Source organism: Pipistrellus hanaki (genome assembly GCF_964339955.1).
Source record: "Pipistrellus hanaki genome assembly, chromosome: X".
Classification (NCBI taxonomy): Eukaryota; Metazoa; Chordata; class Mammalia; order Chiroptera; family Vespertilionidae; genus Pipistrellus; species Pipistrellus hanaki.
Window position 1 is genome coordinate 53,372,148 of NC_140524.1, and position 22,457 is coordinate 53,394,604.

The window sequence follows — 22,457 nt, forward strand, 5'->3', positions numbered from 1 at the left end:
CCCCTGTTTAAAATACAGGTTTCTTTAAGGAGAAAAATCACATTTGGCCACCTCAGAAACAATTCACAAAGTAAATATATGTGTCAGGTGCTGAGAATAGGAATAGGAGACATATGGGGAAATAAGATTCATGGAGGCCCTGGAAAATTGGGAACAAGAGAGTTCCACCAAGGGAGAAAAGTGGCATATAAAATGATGGCTATAAGGACCAAAAGTCAAACTGCTGTTTCACAGCATTTTTCAGTTTTCACTTCTCAGGCAGCTGTTGATCAGTTTTGTGGCTGAGGTAGTGAGAGTTCTAATATGCACCAAATCACTTTGTGATACTTTCCAGGTAGCATTGCATCATTTTCTCAGCAGAAATCAATGTGAGAAACTGCCAGTGTTTGAGACTTCTGACTCTACAGAAAGTTTTTTTTATTTTTTATTTTTTAGAATTTTGAACTGCAAAATTGAAACCTAAATCTCCTCTAACTAAAACACTTATGACTAACCATGTCTTCATTAATTATTAGATATGAATGGAAAAGATAGCCTAGAGTGACTATACATCCCATGTATTGATTCTTCCTATCATGTTGCATTCGTCACTCCCCATGACTCCTACAATGCCTTGTGCCTGTGCATCACTCCTTACATTGCATTCTGACACAGACACTGCCTCCACTCCAGGCACACACAGATAATTGTGAGCTCCATTGGTATTGGGCCTGTTTTCTTTATGTGTGCTTTTTGTTTTGTTTTGTTGGTGTGTGTGTGTGTGTGTGTGTGTGTGTGTGTGTGTGCACGCGTGCAACCACTACAGCATGGTGCCTGGCTTGTCAAAAACAACCAGTGAGTTGATTGAATAAGTAACTCAGAGTTCACAGGTGCTTGCTTCTAGGAGCTGTAGTTTGCAGATCCCAGTTTAGGCATCACTGCATAGGTTTACAGCAAAGTGCTGAGCTTGGAGCTTGGAGAAAATAATAACTGTCCAACACAATGAATTATATACACCTGGAATTGTTTTTAAAAATAGTCATAGCATTGGACTGAGCCTCACTGGAACTCAGAATTATGATCTTATGGTTCTCAGTCTTCAATTAATATAAACACCTAGATGGGGACAAAAGGTACATATCTAAAATTTTAACCTGTTAACAGAGCGGGACGTATAAATACGTCAAACATAAACAATATCAGATATGGGTAAGACATATGAATACGTCCTTGAAATATATGTTGCACCCTGAAACGGGCGGGATGTATATTTCCGAACAACAAAGGTATTAGTCATCCATACATGTCTCGACATGAATTTAAGACACGGAGGGAATCAGTATAATTTCGCTATTGAGAGTGGTGGACGTGTTCTGGGTGAGCAGTGACAGGTACGTACTTATACTTACCTACCTATTTTCATATTATATATTATTTACTTATATTTTTTTTATATCTCCAACCTTTGTATAATAGAAAAACATATAAAATTGATCCAATCATCAGTAATTTGTTAGAAAAAGTTTAAAAGTTTTTATGTACGTGAAAGAGAAATATGCGTAGATGAATCTCTTATTATGGAAAGGGAATTTATCTTGGAAACAATATATATCTACAAAAAAAGCTAGATTTGGAATGAAGTTGTTTATTTCGAGTGAAAGCCAATACAAAATATAATTTTATACACAGGCAAGGACACAAATTATGGTTCAAATTATTACCCACAAGAAAAACAATCAACAAGAATTGTTTTGGAGTTAACACATGACTTACTGAATAAAGGGTATAGGATTTACTTAGATAATTTCTATATGTCAATTCATTTGGCTGAACTCTTGTGTCAAAACAATACAGATATTGTTGGAACAATGAGGATAAAAAGAATCGGAATCTCCAATGAAATAAAAACAAAAAAATTACAGAAAAATGAACATATAGTAAGAATCAAAGACAAACTTATGGTTTTAAAATGAAAGGATAAAAAAGACGTATTGTTGCTCAGTTCTATTCATAATGACGAAAAGACAATGATTGAAAAGAGAGGATGAAGGCAAAAAAAAAAAACAAAACCGAATGTTGTCCTGGATTATAACAAGAATATGGGCGGCGTAGATTTGGGAGATGGAGTTATGGTGGCCTACACGGCTGCCCGTAATAGGGTAAAAATAATTTATAAAAAATTTTTCTACGATTAATTGATATGTGCTGCTTCAATGCATATATTATATACAAAAAAGATAAAGGTCATTTGGATAGATTACACTTTTTGATAGAGTGTGTAATTATATCCCCTGTTTAAAATACAGGTTTCTACAAATTGATAGATAACAACATAGTGAAAACCCACCCAAAGACATCAACAAGCAGCTCTACATCTAAACCATCACGCTTAGTTGAAAGGCATTTTCCAGAACAAATGAAAGGCGATATAGGAAAAACTAAATCCAGGAAATGCCGAGTTTGCTACAAAAAAGGTGTTAGGAAAGAATCTACATACTGGTGTCCGGATTGTAAGGTAGCACTATGTATCAACAATTGTTTTAAAATATATCACACGGAAGTTGAGTTTTGAATTTTTACATCTATATTTCAATTTTTTAAACTCAATATTTCTATTTTATTTGTGTGCTTTTGTTTATTGTTCTGTAATTGTTAACTTTTTTATATTTTTTATTGTATATAGAAATAAAAAATATATATTTTTGTAATCTTTATAATTGTTTGTAAAATTTACAATTTTTTAATTCAATGTTTTCATTTTTTGTTGGTATTCTTTTCTATTTGTTTGTAATTTTGTATTTTCCTTTATATATAAGCAAACGAAAATATATATATTTCATTTATTTTAATTAAGTATAAATTAAAAAAAATAATAATATAAAATTATGTCCACTGGGCGTGATGTACTGATAGGTCCTAGTGAAAGAGTATGCGCCCGTTGTACTTTGAGTAATTAAAAAGGGAACTCCCCGGTTAACAGGCTAATATATTATATAGAAGAAATTTAGGAAACTATAAGATGATAATATGAGCTGCCTGAAAGCCTTTCTAAAACAAGGCAAGGTATTAACTACAAGAGATGTCACACAAGGCAGTAAATAACTAGTAAATGTTAAATAAGTGGCATAGGTAATCATTGTCAGGAGGACACAGGGGCTATCAGGAAAGACATCAAATTGTAAGTGGGACTTGATGAGGACTTTGAAAGTTAGTTGGGGTCCAAGATAGCAAGAAGAGGGAGAGTGATTAAGGTAGAAGAGTCGCCTTAAGTAGAAATTCAAAGGTGAGGACATGTGCAAGGTGGGTCTCAGAGCAGCATAGGTTAAGATTATATTAAGTGCTATTCTCAACAACAACAACAACAAAAAAAAATGTAATTTTCTAGTTACATTGAAGCTTTTGACAAGACAGTCTTCTGGTGTTTTTGAAATAGAGATAACTTGGCAGACTCCATCAACATTGTCCTAGTTCCTTTGGATATATTTCCCCCTTAGAAAACTATAGAATGTTGAGTAAATGAACTGGTCTCTCCCAGAGCCATCACAAAAATAATATAACTTTCTTTTATTAAAGCACGCTTGAAAATTCTATGTTTGGGGCATTCGGTAGCTTGGATCATGACTTGAATCTTAGTTTCTATAAAAGCTACTTTTGCTCAAGTTCTAAATAATTTAGTGAAATGCAATCAGATTTCATCCTATATGAGACACTTCATTGTTCATACTTTATTACCACAGGGAGATATGTTATAGAATTTATAAATATAGTTTCAACCACATGGATTTAGTCACTCTACAGAAATTGGTTGGGTGATAGTATTTGCCAGGCATCACTTTATGCTCAGGGGACTTTGCAGGAAGTAAGAAGGTCAAAGTAAGAAGGCTGTCATGGAGCTGCAGTCTAATAAGCTGCCACCTCAGTTTGTCCCAGAGGATCATCTGAGCTCCCCTCTCTAGCAAAGTGAATTCAAGCTCTTTCTTCTCAACACTCTGAAAACAGGCTCAAACCAGTGAGTGATGAGTTCCAATCAGTTTCATTTTTCTTAGTATGGACAAAGGCCTGACTTACCAGCAAGTGTTATGGCCTTGGGAAAATATCATAATTTCTTCTACCACTACCTTTTGACACTATCTTGCAGAGGCATGGGAATTCCCTCCAACCTCTCAATCCCAAAGCCATTTTATTGAAAAATCTATTACTGTTGAAATTACTAAAAATGCTATTTTTGAAATTATATTTTAAGATGCTTTACTTCTTATCTTTTAAATATAGTTATTTATATACCTTCAAATTTCTTCTTAGCAAGCTCAGATCAGCAACCAGAGAAGTCATCATAATTCAAAAACTGAAAGTGGGCGGAGCTACAGCGTGGGCTTAGATAGCCAAAATTTTCAGTGTTTAAAGTCAGTCCCCAGTTCAGACAGGTAAGACAGATTGGAGAAAGGTGTAGCCTGAAGATAAGATTGATGTATTTCCATCCAAACACTACTTCTAGGTGCCTATAAGTATCATCTCTTGAAAAACCCCTATAACAATGTGAAAGGCCAGGAGGATATTTTTTGTTTTTGGTTGAAATGGAAAGCACTTATACTTCTTCTGGAAGTACAGCTATTGAAATCATCTGTGTTTCCTGCAGGGATGAAACTTTATGTTTTGGAACTCAGGGTTGCAGTTCAAATGAAAAATAAATTATTTTAATTGATTTCTTGATCTTTTTCTGCTAAACCTTCTGACAAAAGAAAGCTCTAAGCATCATATACATTCACTGTAGCTTTAAAAAAAAATTACTAACATCATTTGAACTGCCTTAGAGAATTTCCATAAATTCAACATCTTTCTAGTTCCACCTCCTCTAACTTGTTATCAGTGGAGCCAAGTGAGAATCTCCTATATACAGAGCTATTACCTTGCCAAGCAAAGTAAAGAGAAATAGAAAGAATAGTCAAGAGCATAGCCAATCATTTTATATCAGGCTTGATTTTCTTTATCACTCTGGGGCACAAGTCAAGGCTTACTTTCACGATTAGTGTATTTTCAAAGTGGTAAGAAAAAGATCTACTTTCATGTTTCTCCAATTCTTCTAAATGTTAACTTACTTTTGCTTGCTTGGAGCTGCAGCAATTTTGAAAAGCCAAGAAGTAGAACTCTCCGTTCTAGCTTGTTTGATTCAGTGGATAGAGCATTGGCCTGCAGACTGAAGGGTCCCGGGTTACAGGCTCAATCTCTAGTGGTAGTGTGCAGGAGATAGCAGATCAATGATTCTCTATCATCATTGATGTTTCTATCTCTTTCTCCCTCTCCCTTACTCTCTGAAATCAATAAAATATATTTTAAAAAGAAGTAGAACTTCCTTAAGCTCTGCAAGCAGAATTACATTTTCCCTGTTATTCATTTTAGAATGTAGAACAGCAAACCCTCTAGAGAGGACACTCTTTTGAGTGCTGGGTCTATTTTTCTTTCATGGTGACTCTCTATATCTGTGTTGTTGTTGTTTTTCTAAGCATTTATGCAAACTAGTGTTACTTTATGTAAAATTGCACAGAAAAACATATGTAAGGATAAAATAAATCATTTATTCACTATCAAAAAATCATCACTATAATCAGTGTTTTCAAATTTTCAAGAATATAGATAATTTCCTTTATAATAAAATTTAAACCATGGTTGCCTTTGCCCTTGAAATATTGATAGTTACCTTTGGTTTCCCTAAAGGAAGCCCAATGTTGTGTCCCACAAAAACTTTTGTTTTTCATTGTTGAACTCCTATCAGACATCAAAATTATTTACAGATAAGCAAAAAGCTTAGTGTTGCTATTTTTGCTCAGCCTCTCAGGGACTCCGTGGATGAGCCATCTTGGCTACAATTCAGGCTATCATTTAAGAGAGACATTATATATACAAAGAGGAAATATGGAGTTCCTTGGAAAAAAAAATTCCCCACACTCAACAAACACAATTAGATTATTCCATTTTAAATAAATTTTTACAACTACTCAACAAGAATAAGGGGCATGCTCTCTAATATCACAGTGCTTGAACTATTCTTGCAGAGTCTATCAGCCTGGGTTTAATTCTTGTGCCTTATCCACTACTGGATATAAATAACTATTCTATATAATAAAAAGGCAATATGCAAATAGACCAAATGGCAGAACAACCAAACAACAAATCAAAGCATAATATGCTAATGATATGCTAAGGCTGCTCAACTGCTCTCTATGACATGCACTGACCACCAGGTTGCTCCGACCTGTAGATTAGCTTGCTGCTGAGGTCCAGCAAATTGGGACTGAGTGAGATGGGCTGCACATGCCCTGGAGCCCTCCCGCGATCCCTCACAGGCCCAATTGCACCTCAGCCTGGCCTGCGCCCCCTTACAATCCAGGACTTCTCAGGGAATATCAGAGAGTCAGTTTCAGCCCAATCGCACACACAGGCCACTCCCCTTGGGAGGGTGCCAGATGCAGGGCTCATGGCTAGTGAGTGCTGCTGTGGCAGCAGGAGCCTCTCCTGGTCAAGACTAATTGGACACAGTGGGGCTGGTATGAGTGGGAGCAGCAGGTAGGAACTGCAGGTAATGTTGGACTGTGGGTTTCAGCTCGATCCCTGCAGGCCACCCAGAAGGACCCCACCTGTGCACGAATTCATGCACCAAGCCTCTACTAAACCTATAAAGCCAGATGGACATGTTTTTTTTTTTTTGTTTGTTTGTTTTTTAAAAAATATATTTTATTGATTTTTTTTACAGAGAGGAAGGGAGAGAGATAGAGAGCTAGAAACATCGATGAGAGAAAAACATCGACCAGCTGCCTCCTGCACACCCCCCACTGGGGATGTGCCCGCAACCAATGTACATGCCCCTGGCCAGAATCAAACCTGGGACCTTTCAGTCTGCAGACCAATGCTCTACCACTGAGCCAAACCAGTTTCGGCCAGTTGGACATGTTTATCAAATACAGGTGTTTTGACCCAGGGGTTTCTTGTTTTTGTTGTAAACTGAAAAGATGTCCCTAAGTAGGCTTTATCTTTTAAGTTTTAAATACCTGAAATGGTTTACAGATAATCAGAATACAGAACTCAGGGGTGCTTTGGCTTAAGCATGCCAAGAACAATGTTTTCCCATTAAGAGAGTAAAGATGTTTCAGGGATGAGTAGAGCAAAATGTTCTTTGCCTAGAACCTGCATTTATTACAATGATGGCTCATTAATAGAATGCCCCCAAAAAACACACTACACACTCCAAGGCATTTCTACACTTCTACAATGAGCTGAGTTACATTGTCCCCAAATTACTCCTTAGAAGGTTAGGACGTGAGGTGGCCCACCTTTTCTTAACTCCCATCACCTAAAGCTGTTAACTCCCTTTTATTTGCTTGAAGATCCAGCAATTCTGCAAAGCCAATAGTTAAACTAGCAGGATTTCTTTCAGAACTTTATCTCCACTGTAATTCATTTTAGGTGATGGAACACCTTAAAGAGAGCATAAGATCAACCTGACTTTAGCAATTATTTTCCCTGTCTCCTCCACAATGTGTATTTTATCATGACTCATTGTTTTTTTCTGAAACATTTTAGGCAATATTTTTAAAAACTCACACCATATCACAGTTGGAATGATATTTTATCAGATACCTGGCTGACTTTATTTCTTTTTAGTCATTTCAAAACAGGAAAGGAATGAATGGGTTAGGCAAACCCAGGCAGCTTCTTAGAAGAGCATGCTTTTTACTGGTTGGTAGGGAGTTGACATAGGAGACAGAAGATTTTAAAAATACACACAAAAGTAAACTATTGTTAATAAACAGAATGCTCTTCAATGCACTGATTTCTAATCCCCTTTACCTTGTGATGAGTTGTTGATATGGTATGATTTGTGAGATATCTATTTTAAGTCATGATCTCCCAGAAATTGACCCTTGTACCAGGATTCATAAACAAGTGACTTATTAATAAAATGATTCCAGGAGGATACAGTAAGGGACTAAGAGAAGCAAATTAAAGAAGTGAAAGAAGCTAAGCAATGTGCTCTCTCAGGTGGTATCTGAATTTAAGGACTTAGCTTGATCCTTCCAGGGGATCTGGACTGTAAATTATATCTCTGTGCTTTTCCATTTTGAGGAGACTATTGTGTTCCTGTAATAATCAGTGCATTGAATATTAATTCCCTTGGATAGATTTATGGATTTAGTACATAAAGGTACAGGATGTCCAGATAAATTTAATTTTCAGATAATTTTTAAAGTATGTCCAACGAAATACTATTTTCATGCATATACTATATAAATTTTGGTATATTTATATTAAAACTTATTTATTATTTATATGAAATTCAAATTTAACTGGCAGTTCTATATTTTACCTGAAAAATCTACTATGAGGACCTGCAGACACACTCCAAGGCATTTCTACACTTCTAGCCGTAGTGTTAAAGGGCATATCTCTGAAGGTCACAGGTGCAAAATATTAACAGAAAGCACTCAGAAGCTAGGCATGAACACATCAATCTGTCCAAGAGGTCCAAGGGGATCTGGGTAGAGCATCAACAATGATCTCCAAAAACAAAGGGAAAATAGAACTAATTTTAAAATTCACTCTCTTCAGTAAAAAATGAAAAAGGATGCTATGGTTTTCAGCAGGATTTATATCATGACATTGGAGGATAAAGTAAGCATTTACCATGGGACTGCTACATTCTCATAACCAACTGGTTTCTCATATTTCCTCTTCCCCCTCTTCCAAACATACGGTTTTGTCCAAATATTTTTCACTGCTCTTCAGGAAGTCTTGGACTGACTGTCATAGTCTCTATGAAACTTCAAAGATGTTTTGGTTGCCTCTGATTCAAAAGCAGAGACCAAACTATTCAAGCTAGCCCTAAGCTAATCCTCATCTGCATTTGCAGCATGAACCATTGTGTGCACACTCACTCTGGAGCACACTCTTTTTTTAAAATATATTTTATTGATTTTTTTTTTTTTACAGAGAGGAATGGAGAGAGATAGAGAGCTAGAAACATCGAGGAGAGAGAAACATCGACCAGCTGCCTCTTGCACACCCCCTACCGGGGATGTGCCCACAACCAATGTACATGCCCTTGACCGGAATCGAACCTGGGACCTTTCAGTCCACAGACCGACGCTCTACCACTGAGCCAAACCGGCTTTGGCTGGAACACACTCTTGTCCATGCGTGCACATGTTCTTACTTTCCTGCTGGCACACACACCCTTTCATAAGCCTGCTCTCTCCCATTACCTCTCTCTGTCTCTCTCTGTCTCTGTCTCTCTCTGTCTCTCTCTCTCATATCTCTATCTCTTTCTCTTTCCAGTAAATTAGGCTTTTTTATATATAATTTTATGTTTAAAAAATCATTTTTCCTTATATTATATTGGCAAAATGAGTTTATGAAAACCAGTCTATCAATATATGATCACTCTTTTTTTCATTAGAAGTAAAATTATTTTTTCTCATAAATATAATTTTCATAGAAATCTTTACAGTTAAGATGCAAATTAAGCAGCACCTTTTCACTAGTAATTTGAATATAGCAAAGTGGGAGTATTCTAATTCTCCCAAGATTATATCTACAAAGTCAGTACTGATTTGTTTTTGGTATAGATAAAAAGCTATTTAGCTCAAAAAATTATTAGTCTTAAGAAATGAAGTTGGCGCCGGGACCGGTTTGGCTCAATGGATAGAGCGTCGGCTTGGGGACTGAAAGGTCCTGGGTTCGATTCCGGTCAAGGGCATGTACCTTGGTTGCGGGCATATCCCCAGTATGGGGTGTGTAAGAGGCAGCTGATCCATGACTCTCTCTCATCGATGTTTCTAAGTCTCTATCTCTATCCCTTCCTCTCTGTACAAAATCAATAAAATATATATATAAAAAAAGAAAGAAATGAAGTTGGCAATGTAGCAGGATACAAAATCAACACCCAAAAATTTATGACATTTTTATACACCAATAGTGAATTTATAGAAAGAGGGATTAAAAAAACAATCTCATTTACCATTGCACACACAAAAAAATTAAGATACGTAGAAATAAACTTAACTAAGGAGGTAAAAGATCTGTACTCAGAAAACTACAGGACACTGAAAAAAGAGACAGAGGAAGACATAAATAAATGGAAGAACATACGGTGTTCAGAGATTGGTAGAATCAACATCATTAAAATGTCCATACTACTTAAAGCAATCTATAGATTCAATGCACTCTGATTAAAATACCAAAGGCATATTTCACAGACCTAGAATGAACTCTCCAAAAATTTATCTGGAATTAAAAAATTCCCAAATAGCTGCAGCAATCCTGAGAAAGAAGAACAAAGTAGGAGGGACCTTAATACCAAATATCAAGGTATATTACAAAGCCACTGTGCTCAAAACTGCCTGGTACTGGCACAAGAAAAGACATGTACACCAATGGAATAGAATAGAGAGCCCAGAAATTAACCCAAACCACTATGCTCAATTAATATTTGACAAATGAGGCAAGAACATACAATGAAGTCAAACCTCTGTATGTCCACTTGGGAGAAATGTCTATTTAGGTCCTTTGCCCATTTTTTAATTGGATTGTTTGTCTTCCTTTTGGTAAGTTGTTTGAATTCCTAATATATTTGGAGTATTAACGTTTTATCAGACATAGCATTGCCAAATATGTTTTTCCATTCAGTGGGTTCCCTTTTCATTTTCCTAATGGTTTCTTTTGCTGTGCAGAAGCTTTTTATTTTAATGTAGCCCCATTTATTTATTTTCTCCTTAGTTTCCTTTGCCCTAGAAGATGCATCCATAAACATATTGCTATGAGAGATATCTGAGGTTTTGCTGCATATGTTTTTTTCTAGAATTTTTATGGTTTCACAACTTACATTTAAGTCTTGTATTTATTTTGAAATTATTCTTGTATATGGTGTAAATTGGTTGTCTGGTGTCTTTTTTTGCATGTATCTGTCCAATTTTCTCAACACCATTTATTGAAGACAATCTCTTGACTCTGTTGTATGCTCTTGCCTCCTTCATCAAATATTAATTGAGCATAATGGCTTGGGTTGATTTCTACGGTCTCTGTTTTGTTCTATTGTTCTATATGCTTGTTCTTGTGCCAGTACCAGGCTCCTGTTATTATGGTGGCTTTGTAGTATAACTTGATATCTGGTATTGTGATCCTCCAACTTTTTTCTTCATTCTTAAGATTGCTGCCTCTTTTTTGGTTCCATATAACTTTTTAGAGTATTTGTTCTGTGAAATATGTTATCGGTATTTTAATAGGGATTGCACTGAATCTGTACATTGCCTTGGGTAGCATGGACATTTTAATGATATTAATTCTATCAATTCATGAACATGCCATACACTTCCCTTTATTTGTATCCTCCTCCATTTCTTTTTTCAATGCCCTGTAGTTTCTCTACTATGGACCTTTTACTTCTTTGGTTAAACTTATTCCTAAGTATCTTAATTCATTTTGCAATGGTAAATAGGATTGCTTGTTTAGTTTTTCTTTTTGAGAATTCATTATTGGTGTGCAATAATGCTATGCACTTTTGAGTGTTGATTTTGTATCCTGCTACAAGGCCAAATTCATTCATGTCTTAAAATATGTTTTTATTGATATCAAAGAGGAAGGGAGAAGGTGAGAGTGACACAACCTGGGCATGTGTCCCAACTGGGGATCATACCCTGACTTCCTAGTTCACAGATTAATGCTCAACCATTGTGTCAAGCCAGCCAGGCCCAATTCAGTTATGATATTAAATCTAGTAATTTTTTGATGGAGTCTTTAAGGTTTTCTATGTACAATAATATCATGTCATCTGTGAATAATTAGTTTTACTTTGTCCTTTCCAATTTGAATGCCTTTTATTTCTTCTTCTTGTCATATCACTGTGGCTAGGACTACGACTATCACGTTGAATAAGAGTGGTGAATGCATACATCTCTTATTCAGTTCTTAGAGGAAATGGTTTTAGTTTTTGCCCATTGAGTATAATGTTGGCTGTAGTTTTGTAATATATGACCTTTATCATGTTGAAATATTTTCCCTCTATTCCCACTTTGCTGAGTTTTTTTTTTATTAAGAATGAGTATTGGATTTTGTTGAATACTTTTCTGTGTATGTTGATATGATCATGTGATTATTTTTCTTTCAATTTTTTATGAGATGTATCACATTTATTGATTTGTGAATATTGCACCAACCTTTCATAGATGATGGAATAAATCTTACTTGGTCATTGCTGGATTCAATTTGCTAATATTTTGTTAAGGATTTTACCATAATGTTCATCTTTATGATGATATGGGCCTATAATTCTTTCTTTGTAGTGTCTTTATCTGGTTTTGAAATTAAGATAGCTGGCCTCATTAAAATAGCTTTGAATTGTTCCTTCCACTTGTTTTTTTGCAATAGTTTGAGAAGTATAGGTATTTGTTCTTTCTTTAATGTTTGATAAAACTCCCCTTTCAAGCCATTCAGATCAGGGCTTTTGTTTGCTGGGAGTTTTTTGATTACTTCTTCTATGTCATCAGTTGTTATTGGGCTTTCAGGTTTTCTGATTGCCCCAAATTGAGTTTTGGGAGAGTGTATTATTCTAGGAATATGTCCTTTTCATCCAGGTTGCCCAGCTTGTTGGGATATAGTTGTTCATAGCATTTATTTACAACTAGAGGCCTGGTGCACGAAATTCGTGCATGGGGCTGGGGGGTAGGGGGTGTCCCTCAGCTCAGCCTGCACTCTCTCCTATCTGGGACCCCTTGAGGGATCCGACCCCACCGTGATAGGCCTAAATGGGCAGTCAGACATCCCTCTCACAATCCAGGACTGCTGGCTCCCAACTGCTCACCTGCCTGCCTTCCTGATTGCCCCTAACTGCTTCAGCTTGCTAGCCTGAACACCCCCTAACCGCTCCCTGACAGCCTGTTTGCCACCAACTTCACTCCTCTGTCAGCATGGTCACCCCTAACTGCCCTCCTCTGCAGGCTTGGTCGCTTCCAACTGCCATCCCTTGCATGCCTGGTCCCTCCCAACTGCCCTCTGCTGCTGGCCATCTTGCGTCCACATGGGGACAGGATCTTTGACCATACCGGATCTTGTGTATTGAAGTGATGGTCAATCTGCATATTACTCTTTTATTAGATAGGATAGAAGCCTGGTGCATGGGTGGGGGCCAGCTGGTTTGCCCTGAAGGGTGTCCTGGATCAGGGTGGTGGTTCCCTTGGGGTGTGGGGTGGCCTGAGTGAGGGGCCTGTGGTGGTTTGCAGGCCAGCCATGCCCCCTGGAGACCTAAACAGAGGTCTTGGTATCTGGAATTTATTTACCTTCTACAATTGAAACTTTGTAGCCTGGAGTGGAGCCAATCCACCTGCTTGCTCTGTGGCTGCCACCATTTCTGTTTGGATTTGTTTACCTTCTATAAATGAAACTTTGTAGCCTTAAGTGGAGGCCTAGGCCAGCTAGGGCAGGTGGAAATCTTGGCTTCCCCCATTGCCTGGAAACCCAAGCCTCTCTCCTGCTCTCTGTGGTTGTAGCCATCTTGGTTGGGTTTATTTGCATACTTTCTCTGATTGGCTGATGGGTGTGGCTTGTGGGTGTAGCAGAGTGATGGTTAATTTGCATATTACTCTTTTATTAAGTAGCATCCTTTGTATTTATTGGGGTCAGTTGTTCCTTTACCTCTTTCATTTCTGATTTTGTTTATCTGGGTCCCCTGCCTTTGTTTCTTAATGAGTCTGACTAGAGAGTAATCAGTCTTGTTTATCTTTTCAAAGAACCAGCTCCTAGTTTCATTGATTTTTTTAAATTGTTTTTATTCTTTCTGTCATTTATTTCAGCTCTGATCTTTTTTTTTTAAGCCTATAATGCTATGAACTTCCCTCTCAGAACTGTTTTCACTGTTGCCCATAGATTTTGGGGTTGTTTTTTGTTCATTTTCATTTGTTTCCAGGAAGTTTTTTTTTGTTTGTTTTTTGTTTGTTTTTTTTCTTCCTCAATCTCTTTGGTAACCCATTCCTTCTTTATAATTACATGTTATTTAGCTTCCATGTGTTTGAATGTTTTGAATGTAGTTGATTTATAATTTCAGGACATTGTGATCCAAGAAGATGCTTTATATGTTTTCAATCTTATTCAACTTGTAGAACCTTAATTGGTATCCTTACACTTGGTATATCTTTGAAAATGTCACATGTGCACTTGAGAAGAATCTATATTTTGTAGCATTGAGGTGAAATATTTCGAAAATTTCAAATAATTCCATCTAGTCCTACTTGTGTATCATCTAGGATAGTGGTTTCCTTGTTGACTTTTTGTTTAAAAGATATATCCCGAGATGTCAGAGGGATGGTAAAGTCCCCTACTATGATTGTATTGCTGTCCATCTCTCCCTTAATATCCTCTAGAAGTATTTTTATATGTTTGGGTGCTCCAACATTGGTTGTGTGTATGTTTATGAGAATTATATCCTTTTGTTGTATTGATTCCTTTACTATTGATCTAGTGGCCTTCATTGTCTTTTCTGATGGTCTTCACCTTGAATTCTATTTTTTTCAGATATGAGTGTTGCTACCCTGGCCTTTATTTCTTTTCCATTGGCCTGGAAATGTTTTTCCATCCTTTTCATTTTCATTCTGTATAACTCTTTTGTTTTGAGGTGGGTCTGGTAGTCAGCGTATGTGTGGGTCATGTTTTCTTATCCATTCAGCTACCCTATGTATTTTGATTGGAATATTTAAGACATTTACATTTAAGGTTATTTTTTAAATATATTTTATTGATATTTTACAGAGAGGAAGGGAGACAGATAGAGAGTTAGAAACATTGATAAGAGAGAAATATCTATCAGCTGCCTCCTGCACGCCCCCTACTGGGATGTGCTTGCAACCAAGGTACGTGCTCTTGACCGGAATCAAACCTGGGACCTGTCAGTTTGCTCTATCCACTGAGCCAAACCAGTTTCAGCTAAGGTTATTTTTGATATGTACTTATTTATTGCCATTCTTTTTAAAAACATATTTTTGGTTGTTCATAGTATTATAGATATCTCCCATTTCCTCCCTTTTTTAATGTTTTTTCTTTATTGATTAAAGCAGCGTTTTTCAACAGCTGTTCCGCGGCACACTATTCAAGAGATGTTGCCTGATGTGCCGTAGGTGCAGACAAGACAAGAATTTTATAATTTTTCACTATTTTGTTTACTTAATATTTCATAATAAAGTAATTATAAAATACTTTCTTTGTGTTTATTTGATTCCTATTCAAGAGAATTACTTTATATATAGTCAATATAGGCACAGAGTTAAATTTTTTAACATTTTCTAATGGTGGTGTGCCTCATGATTTTTTTCATGAAACAAGTGTGCCTTTGCCCAAAAAAGGTTGAAAAACACTGGATTAAAGTATTACATATGTGTCCATCCATGCTAACCTTAACCTTAACCCTAACCCTGATCCATTTCCTCCCTTTTGGCTCCCCAGCACTTACCCACCTTCCAGTAAGCTATTGCCTGTGTCCATGGACTATGCATAGATAGATAGATAGATAGATAGATAGATAGATAGATAGATAGATATAAAGAGGTGATATGCAAATTAGGCCAGGATGCCATAACAGTCATGATCACTCAGGAGGAGGTTGTGCACTCAGGTGAGGCCTGGAGCAGAGATGGAGACAGAGACAGTAGGGACTGCCCGAGTTGCCTTTTTGCTGTGCTGGCTCTGGTATCCCCAGAGCAGAAACAGGCAGGGGAGCAGGGGAGGAGGCAGGGCTTGCCAAGCCCCACTCCAGCTCAGGCAGCCCAGGAGTGGACATAAACAGGGGGTACAAGGGGCCTGGGGCAGAAGTCAGGCTCAGGTCCTGGCCTCCCTCTGTGGCAGTCAGGCCTGGTCCACAGCAGCAGGTGCAGTGGAAGTCAGGCCTGGGTCCTGGCTTGCCTGTGGCAGCAGTTAGGCATGGATCCTCGGCGGCCTGAGAAGTAGGCCAAGGACACACCACTGAGGGTCTTATATACTATAGCAGGGAGCTTACATTTATTCCACAGAAGGAGAAAAAGTGAAGAATGTCCAGCATGGGAGCATCCTGGTCTTGCTTTCATTTTAAGTGAACCATTCTGGTGGCTGTGGGAAGGATCAATGTAGACAATGGCAGTGTTTTTGGGCCAATGAAAAAGAGAGACTGATGTTGGGAACTAGGACTAGACATAGACAGTGGATCAAAGACATATTTATGAGGAAACCTGACAGAACTATTTGGCTGATTACAAAGTCATTAAAGCAAACAAAGCAAATGTTATTAGCCCTGGTTTTTCAATTTGGGAAACTTTATTGAATGGGCGATTCTAATAATTGGGAGAAGGTATCAAGTAAAAGGAATAGTATAAGGGAGCTGCTTCGTTCAGCAATAGCCAAACAATTAGGACAGAAGGCAGACTTAGTGCTCTTTCTTTGCTGCAATGTTTGTTTTCCTGCCTTCAGCCACCACCATGTAAGGCTAATGTGCCATCTTTTCTCCTAATCCAGGATATTATCTATCTACTACATATTTCTATCACCTAAATTAACTTTCCTGCATGACCCCTTAAAAATACTTATCAAAGTAATTCAATGCTCTGTGAGTATGGGGACTTTCAAGATGTGGAAACATTATAAGCAATATAGATTGATAAAGAGATATTGGAAACTCAATTTTTAACAATAAAAATCAGATACTGAATGTGGTCATGCCAGAAGCATAATTTTAATGAGCCAGTGTCTCTTTACTGAAATGTCACACTTCAAGAGATTCTCTCAAATAGTACAATAACACTCATTTGGGTTGCCTGTTAAAATGTAGAAACACACCTTGAAAAACACTCCTTATAGAGCTCATATTGGTGGATAAATCACCCTCCAAGTAAAGCAATGCTATATAATAAAAGTATCATATACAGATTGACTGAACAGTGGAACAACTGTCCAGTGGGGGCAAGGCTGACGAGCAGGTGTTGCCAAGCCAGCTAAGACACAGGCCAGCGAGCAAAGGGAGGAGATGGTGATGGGGTATGGAGGGTGTCAGCAACCAGCAGTGGTGGGGCTATGGGGGCTGGTGCTATCCCCTGATTGCCCACCTGGTCGCCTCCCACAGAGGAAAGCCACGGACAGCAGCAGCAGGGTGATTTGGGGCAGGGCCACCCAGCACCATCCCCAGGTCTGTTGGGGTTGCCTCCTGAAGAGGGAGGCCACCAGTGGCTGTGGCACAATTGGAGTTGGGGACAGCCACTGGCTGCCCATGCCATCCCAATCAGCCCACTGGTCACCTCCTGCAGAGGAAGGCCATACTGTGGCTTAGGCCCGCTCCCAACTCCTTTAAGCCATCAATAGGACATCCCCTGAGGGCTCCGAGACTGTGAGAGGGGGCATGCTGGGCTGAGGGACCCCACACTCAGTGCACTAATTTTGTGCACCAGGCCTCTAGTAAGTATATATGCTCTATGGCATATCTCTTCTTGTACACCTAATTCTGCATCAAGTTATGCCAATCTGTTCATTACTCCATGCTTTGGGTATTACTTTGTTGGTTAATTGGTTTTGTTCATTAGATCCCACAAATAAATGAGGTCATGAGATATTTGTCTTTCTTAGGCCCATCCATGGTGTCCCAAGGGGTAAGATGTCCCTTTTTTATAGCTGCATAGTATTCCATTGTGTAAAATGTCCTACAGCTTTTTTTATCCATTTTTCTATGGATGAGAACCTGGGCTGTTTCCAAATCTTATCTATTGTAAGTAATTCTGCTATGAACATAGAGGTTCATATATTCTTTCTGATTGGTGTTTTGAGGTATTTTGGATATATTCCCAGAAGTGGGATCACAAGGTCAAATGGAAGTTCCCTTTTTATTTTTTTAAGGAAACTGCATATTCTTTCCATAATGGCTGCAACAATCTTCATTCCCACAACATTCTCCACATCCTTGCCAGCACTTGTTTGTTGATTTTTTTTTAATAATAGCCATTTTGGCAGGTGTGAGGTGATAGGTTTTATGTCTCAGATGAATAGTGACTTTGAACATTTTTTCTTAAGTCTTTTGGCCATTTTTATGTCCTCTTTGGAGGAATGTATATTCAAGTTTTCTGTCCATTTTTTAATTGCATCATTTGTTTTCCTTCAGCTGCATTGTGTGAGTACTTTCTATATTTTTGGTATTAATTTCTTATCAGATACATCATTGGCAAATATGTTCTTCCATAGAGTGAATTCCCTTTTTCATTTTGATAGTGGTTTCTTTTTAAAAATATATATATATTTTATTGTTTTTTCACAGAGAAAAAGGGAGAGGGATAGAGAGTTAGAAACATCGATGAGAGAGACACATTGACCAGCTGCCTCCTGTACACCACTCACCAGGACTGTGCCTGTAACCAAGGTACACGGCCTTGTCCAGAATCAAACCTGGGATTCTTCAGGCCACAAACCAAAACTCTATCCACTGAACCAAACCAGATACTGCGATAGTGGTTTTTTTTGGTGTGTTTTTTATATTTTATTTTATTTTTTCTGTATTTATGAAGTAATTTCGTTTTATTATTTATTTATTTTTATTTATTTATTTATTTGTTTGTTTGTTTATTATTGAGGTATTATATGTGTACATATGTTACTATTGCTTCCCCTCCACTCCCATACATGCCCTCCCTCCCCAGAGTTTTTCGTCCATTGGTTTTGCTTATATGCATGTATACAAGTCCTTTGGTTGATCTCTTATCTCCCCCATATCTCCCTACTCTCCCTGCTGTAATTTGACAGTTTGTTTGTTGCTTTACTGTCTCTAAATCTATCTTTTTGTTCATCAGTTTATAATGTTCTTTATTATCCATAAATGAGTGAAATCGTGTGGTGTTTCTCTTTCATTGACTGGCTTATTTCACTCAGCATGATGTTCTCCAATTCCATTTAGGTTGATGCAAATGATAAGAATTCCTTCTTTTTTTATGGCAGCATAATATTCCATTCTGTAAATGTCCCATATTTTTTTGATCCAATCTTTTGCTGATGGGCAGCTAGGCTGTTTCTAAATCCTAGCTATTGTAAATTGTGCTGCTCTGAACATAGGTGTGCATATTTCCTTTCTGATTGGTGTTTATGGTTTCTTAGAATATATTCCTAGGAGTGGGATTACTGGGTCAAATGTGAGTTCCATTTCCAGTTTTTTAAGGAAAGTCCATACTGTTTTCCACAGTGGTTGCACCAGTCTGCATGCCCACCAGCAGTGCACGAGGGTTCCCTTTTCTCTGCAACCTTGCCAACACTTGTCATTTGTTGATTTGTTGATGTTGGCCATTCTGACAGGAGTGAGATGGTACCGCATTGTTGTTTTGATTTGCATCTCTCAGATAATTAGTGACTTTGACCATGTTTTCATGTGTCTCTTGGCCTTCCTCTGTTTTCTTTTTAAAAGATTCTCTTTAGGTCCATTGCCCATTTTCTAATTGGATCATTTATCTTCCTTTCATTTAGTTGTATAAGCTGTCTGTAGATGTTGGAGATTAAACCTTTATCAGTGATAACATTTGCAAATATGTTCTCCCATACAGTGGGATTTCTTGGTTTTTTTTGTTTGTTTGTTTTTGGGTTTTTTTTTATGGTTTCATTTGCTGTAAAAAAAACAAAAAAACAAAAAAACAACACTTTTTATTTTGATGTAGTCCTATTTCTTTATTTTCTCTTTAGCTTCCATTGCTCTAGGGGCAGTATGGGTGAAGAAGTTCTTTCAGCATATGTCTGAGATTTTGCTGCCTGTGGATGGCTTTAGGATTTTTATGGTTTCCCATCTTATGGTTAAGCCCTGTATCCATTTTGAGTTTATTTTTGTGTATGTTATAAGATGGTGAATTAGTTTCATTGTTTTGCAAGTGTCTGTCCAATTTTCCCAACACCATTTATTGAAGAGACTGTCTTGATTCCATTGTATGTTCATATCTCCTTTGTCAAATATTAATTCAGTATAGAGGTTTGGGTTGATATCCAGATTCTCTATTCTATTCCATTGATCTATATGTCTGTTCTTGTGCCAGCATCAGGCTGTTTTGAGAAAAGTGGCTTTGTAATACAGCTTGAAATCTGGTATTGAGATCCCTCCTACTTTATTCTTCTTTCTCAAGATTGCTGTGGCTACTTCAGGTCTTTTTTTGTTCCAGATGAATTTTTGGAAAGTTTTTTCTAGGTCTGTGAAATATGCCATTGGTATTTTAATGGGGAATGCATTGAACCTATAAATTGCTTTGGGAAGTATGGACATTTTGATGATGTTTATTCTACCAACCCATGAACGTGGCATGTTCTTCCATCTGTTTACATCTTCCTCTATCACTTATTTCAGGGTCATGTAGTTTTCTGCATAAAGGTCTTTTATTTCCTTAGTTAGGTTTATTCCTAGGTATCTTAGTTTTTTGGGTGAGATGGTAAATGGGATTGCCTTTTTAGTCTCTGTTTCTGTAAGTTCACTGTTGGTATATAGAAATGCCATGGATTTCTTGGTGTTAATTTTGTATCCTGCTACATTGCCAAATTCATTTATTAAGTCAATTAGTTTTTTGATAGAGTCTTTTGGTTTTTGATGTATAATATCATGTCATCTGCAAATAAGGACAACTTTACTTCTTCTTTTCCAATTTGGATGCCTTTTATTGCTTCTTCTTGTCTAATTGCAATGTCTAGTACTTCCAGTACTATGTCAAACAGGAGTGGTGAGAGTGGGCATTCCTGTCTTCCTGTTCTTAGAGAAAATGGTTTTAGTTTTTTCCCATTGAGTATGATGTTTACTATGGGTTTATCATATATAGCTTTTATTATGTTGCAGTATGATCCTTTTATTCACACCTTGTTTAGAGTTTTTATAAGGAAAGGGTGTTGGATTTTATCAAATGCTTTATCTGCATCAATTGATATGACTATATGATTTTTATCTCTCTATTTGTTTATGTGATGTATCATGTTTATTGATTTGTGGATATTGTACCATCCTTGCATTCCTGGAATAAATTCTACTTGGTCATGGTGTATGATCTTTGTGATGTTCTGCGGGAGCCGATTTGCTAGAATTTTGTTTAGGATTTTGGCACTTATGTTCATGAGGTATATTCGCTCATAATTCTCTTTCATTGTGTTGTCTTTATCTGGATTTGGTATTAGGGTGATGCTGGCTTCATAGAAAGAGTTTGGAAGTGTTCTTTCCACTTGACTTTTTTGGAATAGTCTGAGGAGTATAGGTTTTAGTTCTTCCTTGAATGTTTGGTAAAACTCCCCTGTGAAGCCATCTGGCCCCGGGCTTTTGTTTGCTGGAAGCTTTTTGATGACTGCTTCAATTTCTTCCAAAGTTACTGGCCTACTGAGATTTTTAGATTCTTCTTGATTGAGTTTTGGATGGTTATATATATTTTTCGGTATATGTCCATTTCCTCCATGTTGTCCAGTTAGTTGGAATAGAGTTGTTCGTAGTATTTTGTAACAATCCTTTGTATTTCATCGGGGTCTGTTGTTATTTCACCTCTTTCTTTTCTGATTTTGTTTATTTGGGTCCTCTGTCTTTTTCTTGGTTAGCCTGGCTCAAGGTTCATCAATCTTGTTTATCCTTTCAAAAAACAGCTCTTGGTTTTGTTGATCTTTTGTATTGTATCTGTGGTCTCTATGCCCTTTATCTCCACTCTGATTTTTGTTATTTCCTTCCTTCTGCTTACACTGTGCTTTTCTTGTTTCTCTTTTTCTAACTCTTTGAATTGTAGAGTTAGATAATTTGTTACCATTTTTCTTGTTTTTTGCAATAGGCTTGTAGGGATATGAACTTCCCTCTCAAAACTGCTTTTGCTGTGTCCCATAGATTTTGGATTGTTGTGTTTTCATTGTCATTTGTTGCCATGATGTTTTTAATTTCTTCCTTGATTTCTCTGGTAACCCAGTCCTTGTTTAATAACATGCTGCTTAGTCTTCATGTGTTTGATTTCTTAGGGTTATTTTTATTGTAGTTATTTTCCAGTTTTATGCACCTGTGATCTGAGAAGGTGCTTGATATGATTTCTCTCTTCTTGAATTTGAAGAGACTTTGCCTATGTCCCAAAGTGTGGTCTATCTTTGAAAATGACACATGTACAATTGAGAAGAATGTATATTCTGTGGTTTGGGGTGAAATGTTCTGAAGATGTCAATACATTCCATCTGTTGTAGTGAGTCATTTAGTATTGATGTTTCTTTGCTGATTTTTTGTTTAGATGATTTGTCCAAGGGTGACAGTGGGGTATTAAAATCTCCTACTGTGATTGTATTGCTATTAATCTTTCCCTTAATGTCCTCCAGAAGGTTTTTTTTTTATGTATTTGGGTGCTCCTGTATTGGGTGCATATATGTTTACCAGGGTTATTTCTTCTTATTGGATTTCTCCCTTTAGTATTATGAAGTGCCTTTCATTATCTTTTCTTATGTCCTTCACTTTGAGATCTAATTTGTCA

General features: G+C 37.2%; 1 protein-coding gene across 1 annotated transcript in view; it reads left to right on the plus strand.

Moving 5' to 3' along the window:
• Positions 1-22,457, plus strand: part of SYTL5 (synaptotagmin like 5) — a gene marked incomplete at both ends in the record, with an annotated part of 247,460 nt that overhangs the window by 90,974 nt on the left and 134,029 nt on the right. Inside the window, 2 exon segments of the mRNA XM_084870462.1 lie at positions 4,252-4,313; positions 4,316-4,403. Of these exon segments, the coding sequence (XP_084726588.1) occupies positions 4,252-4,313; positions 4,316-4,403 (150 nt within the window).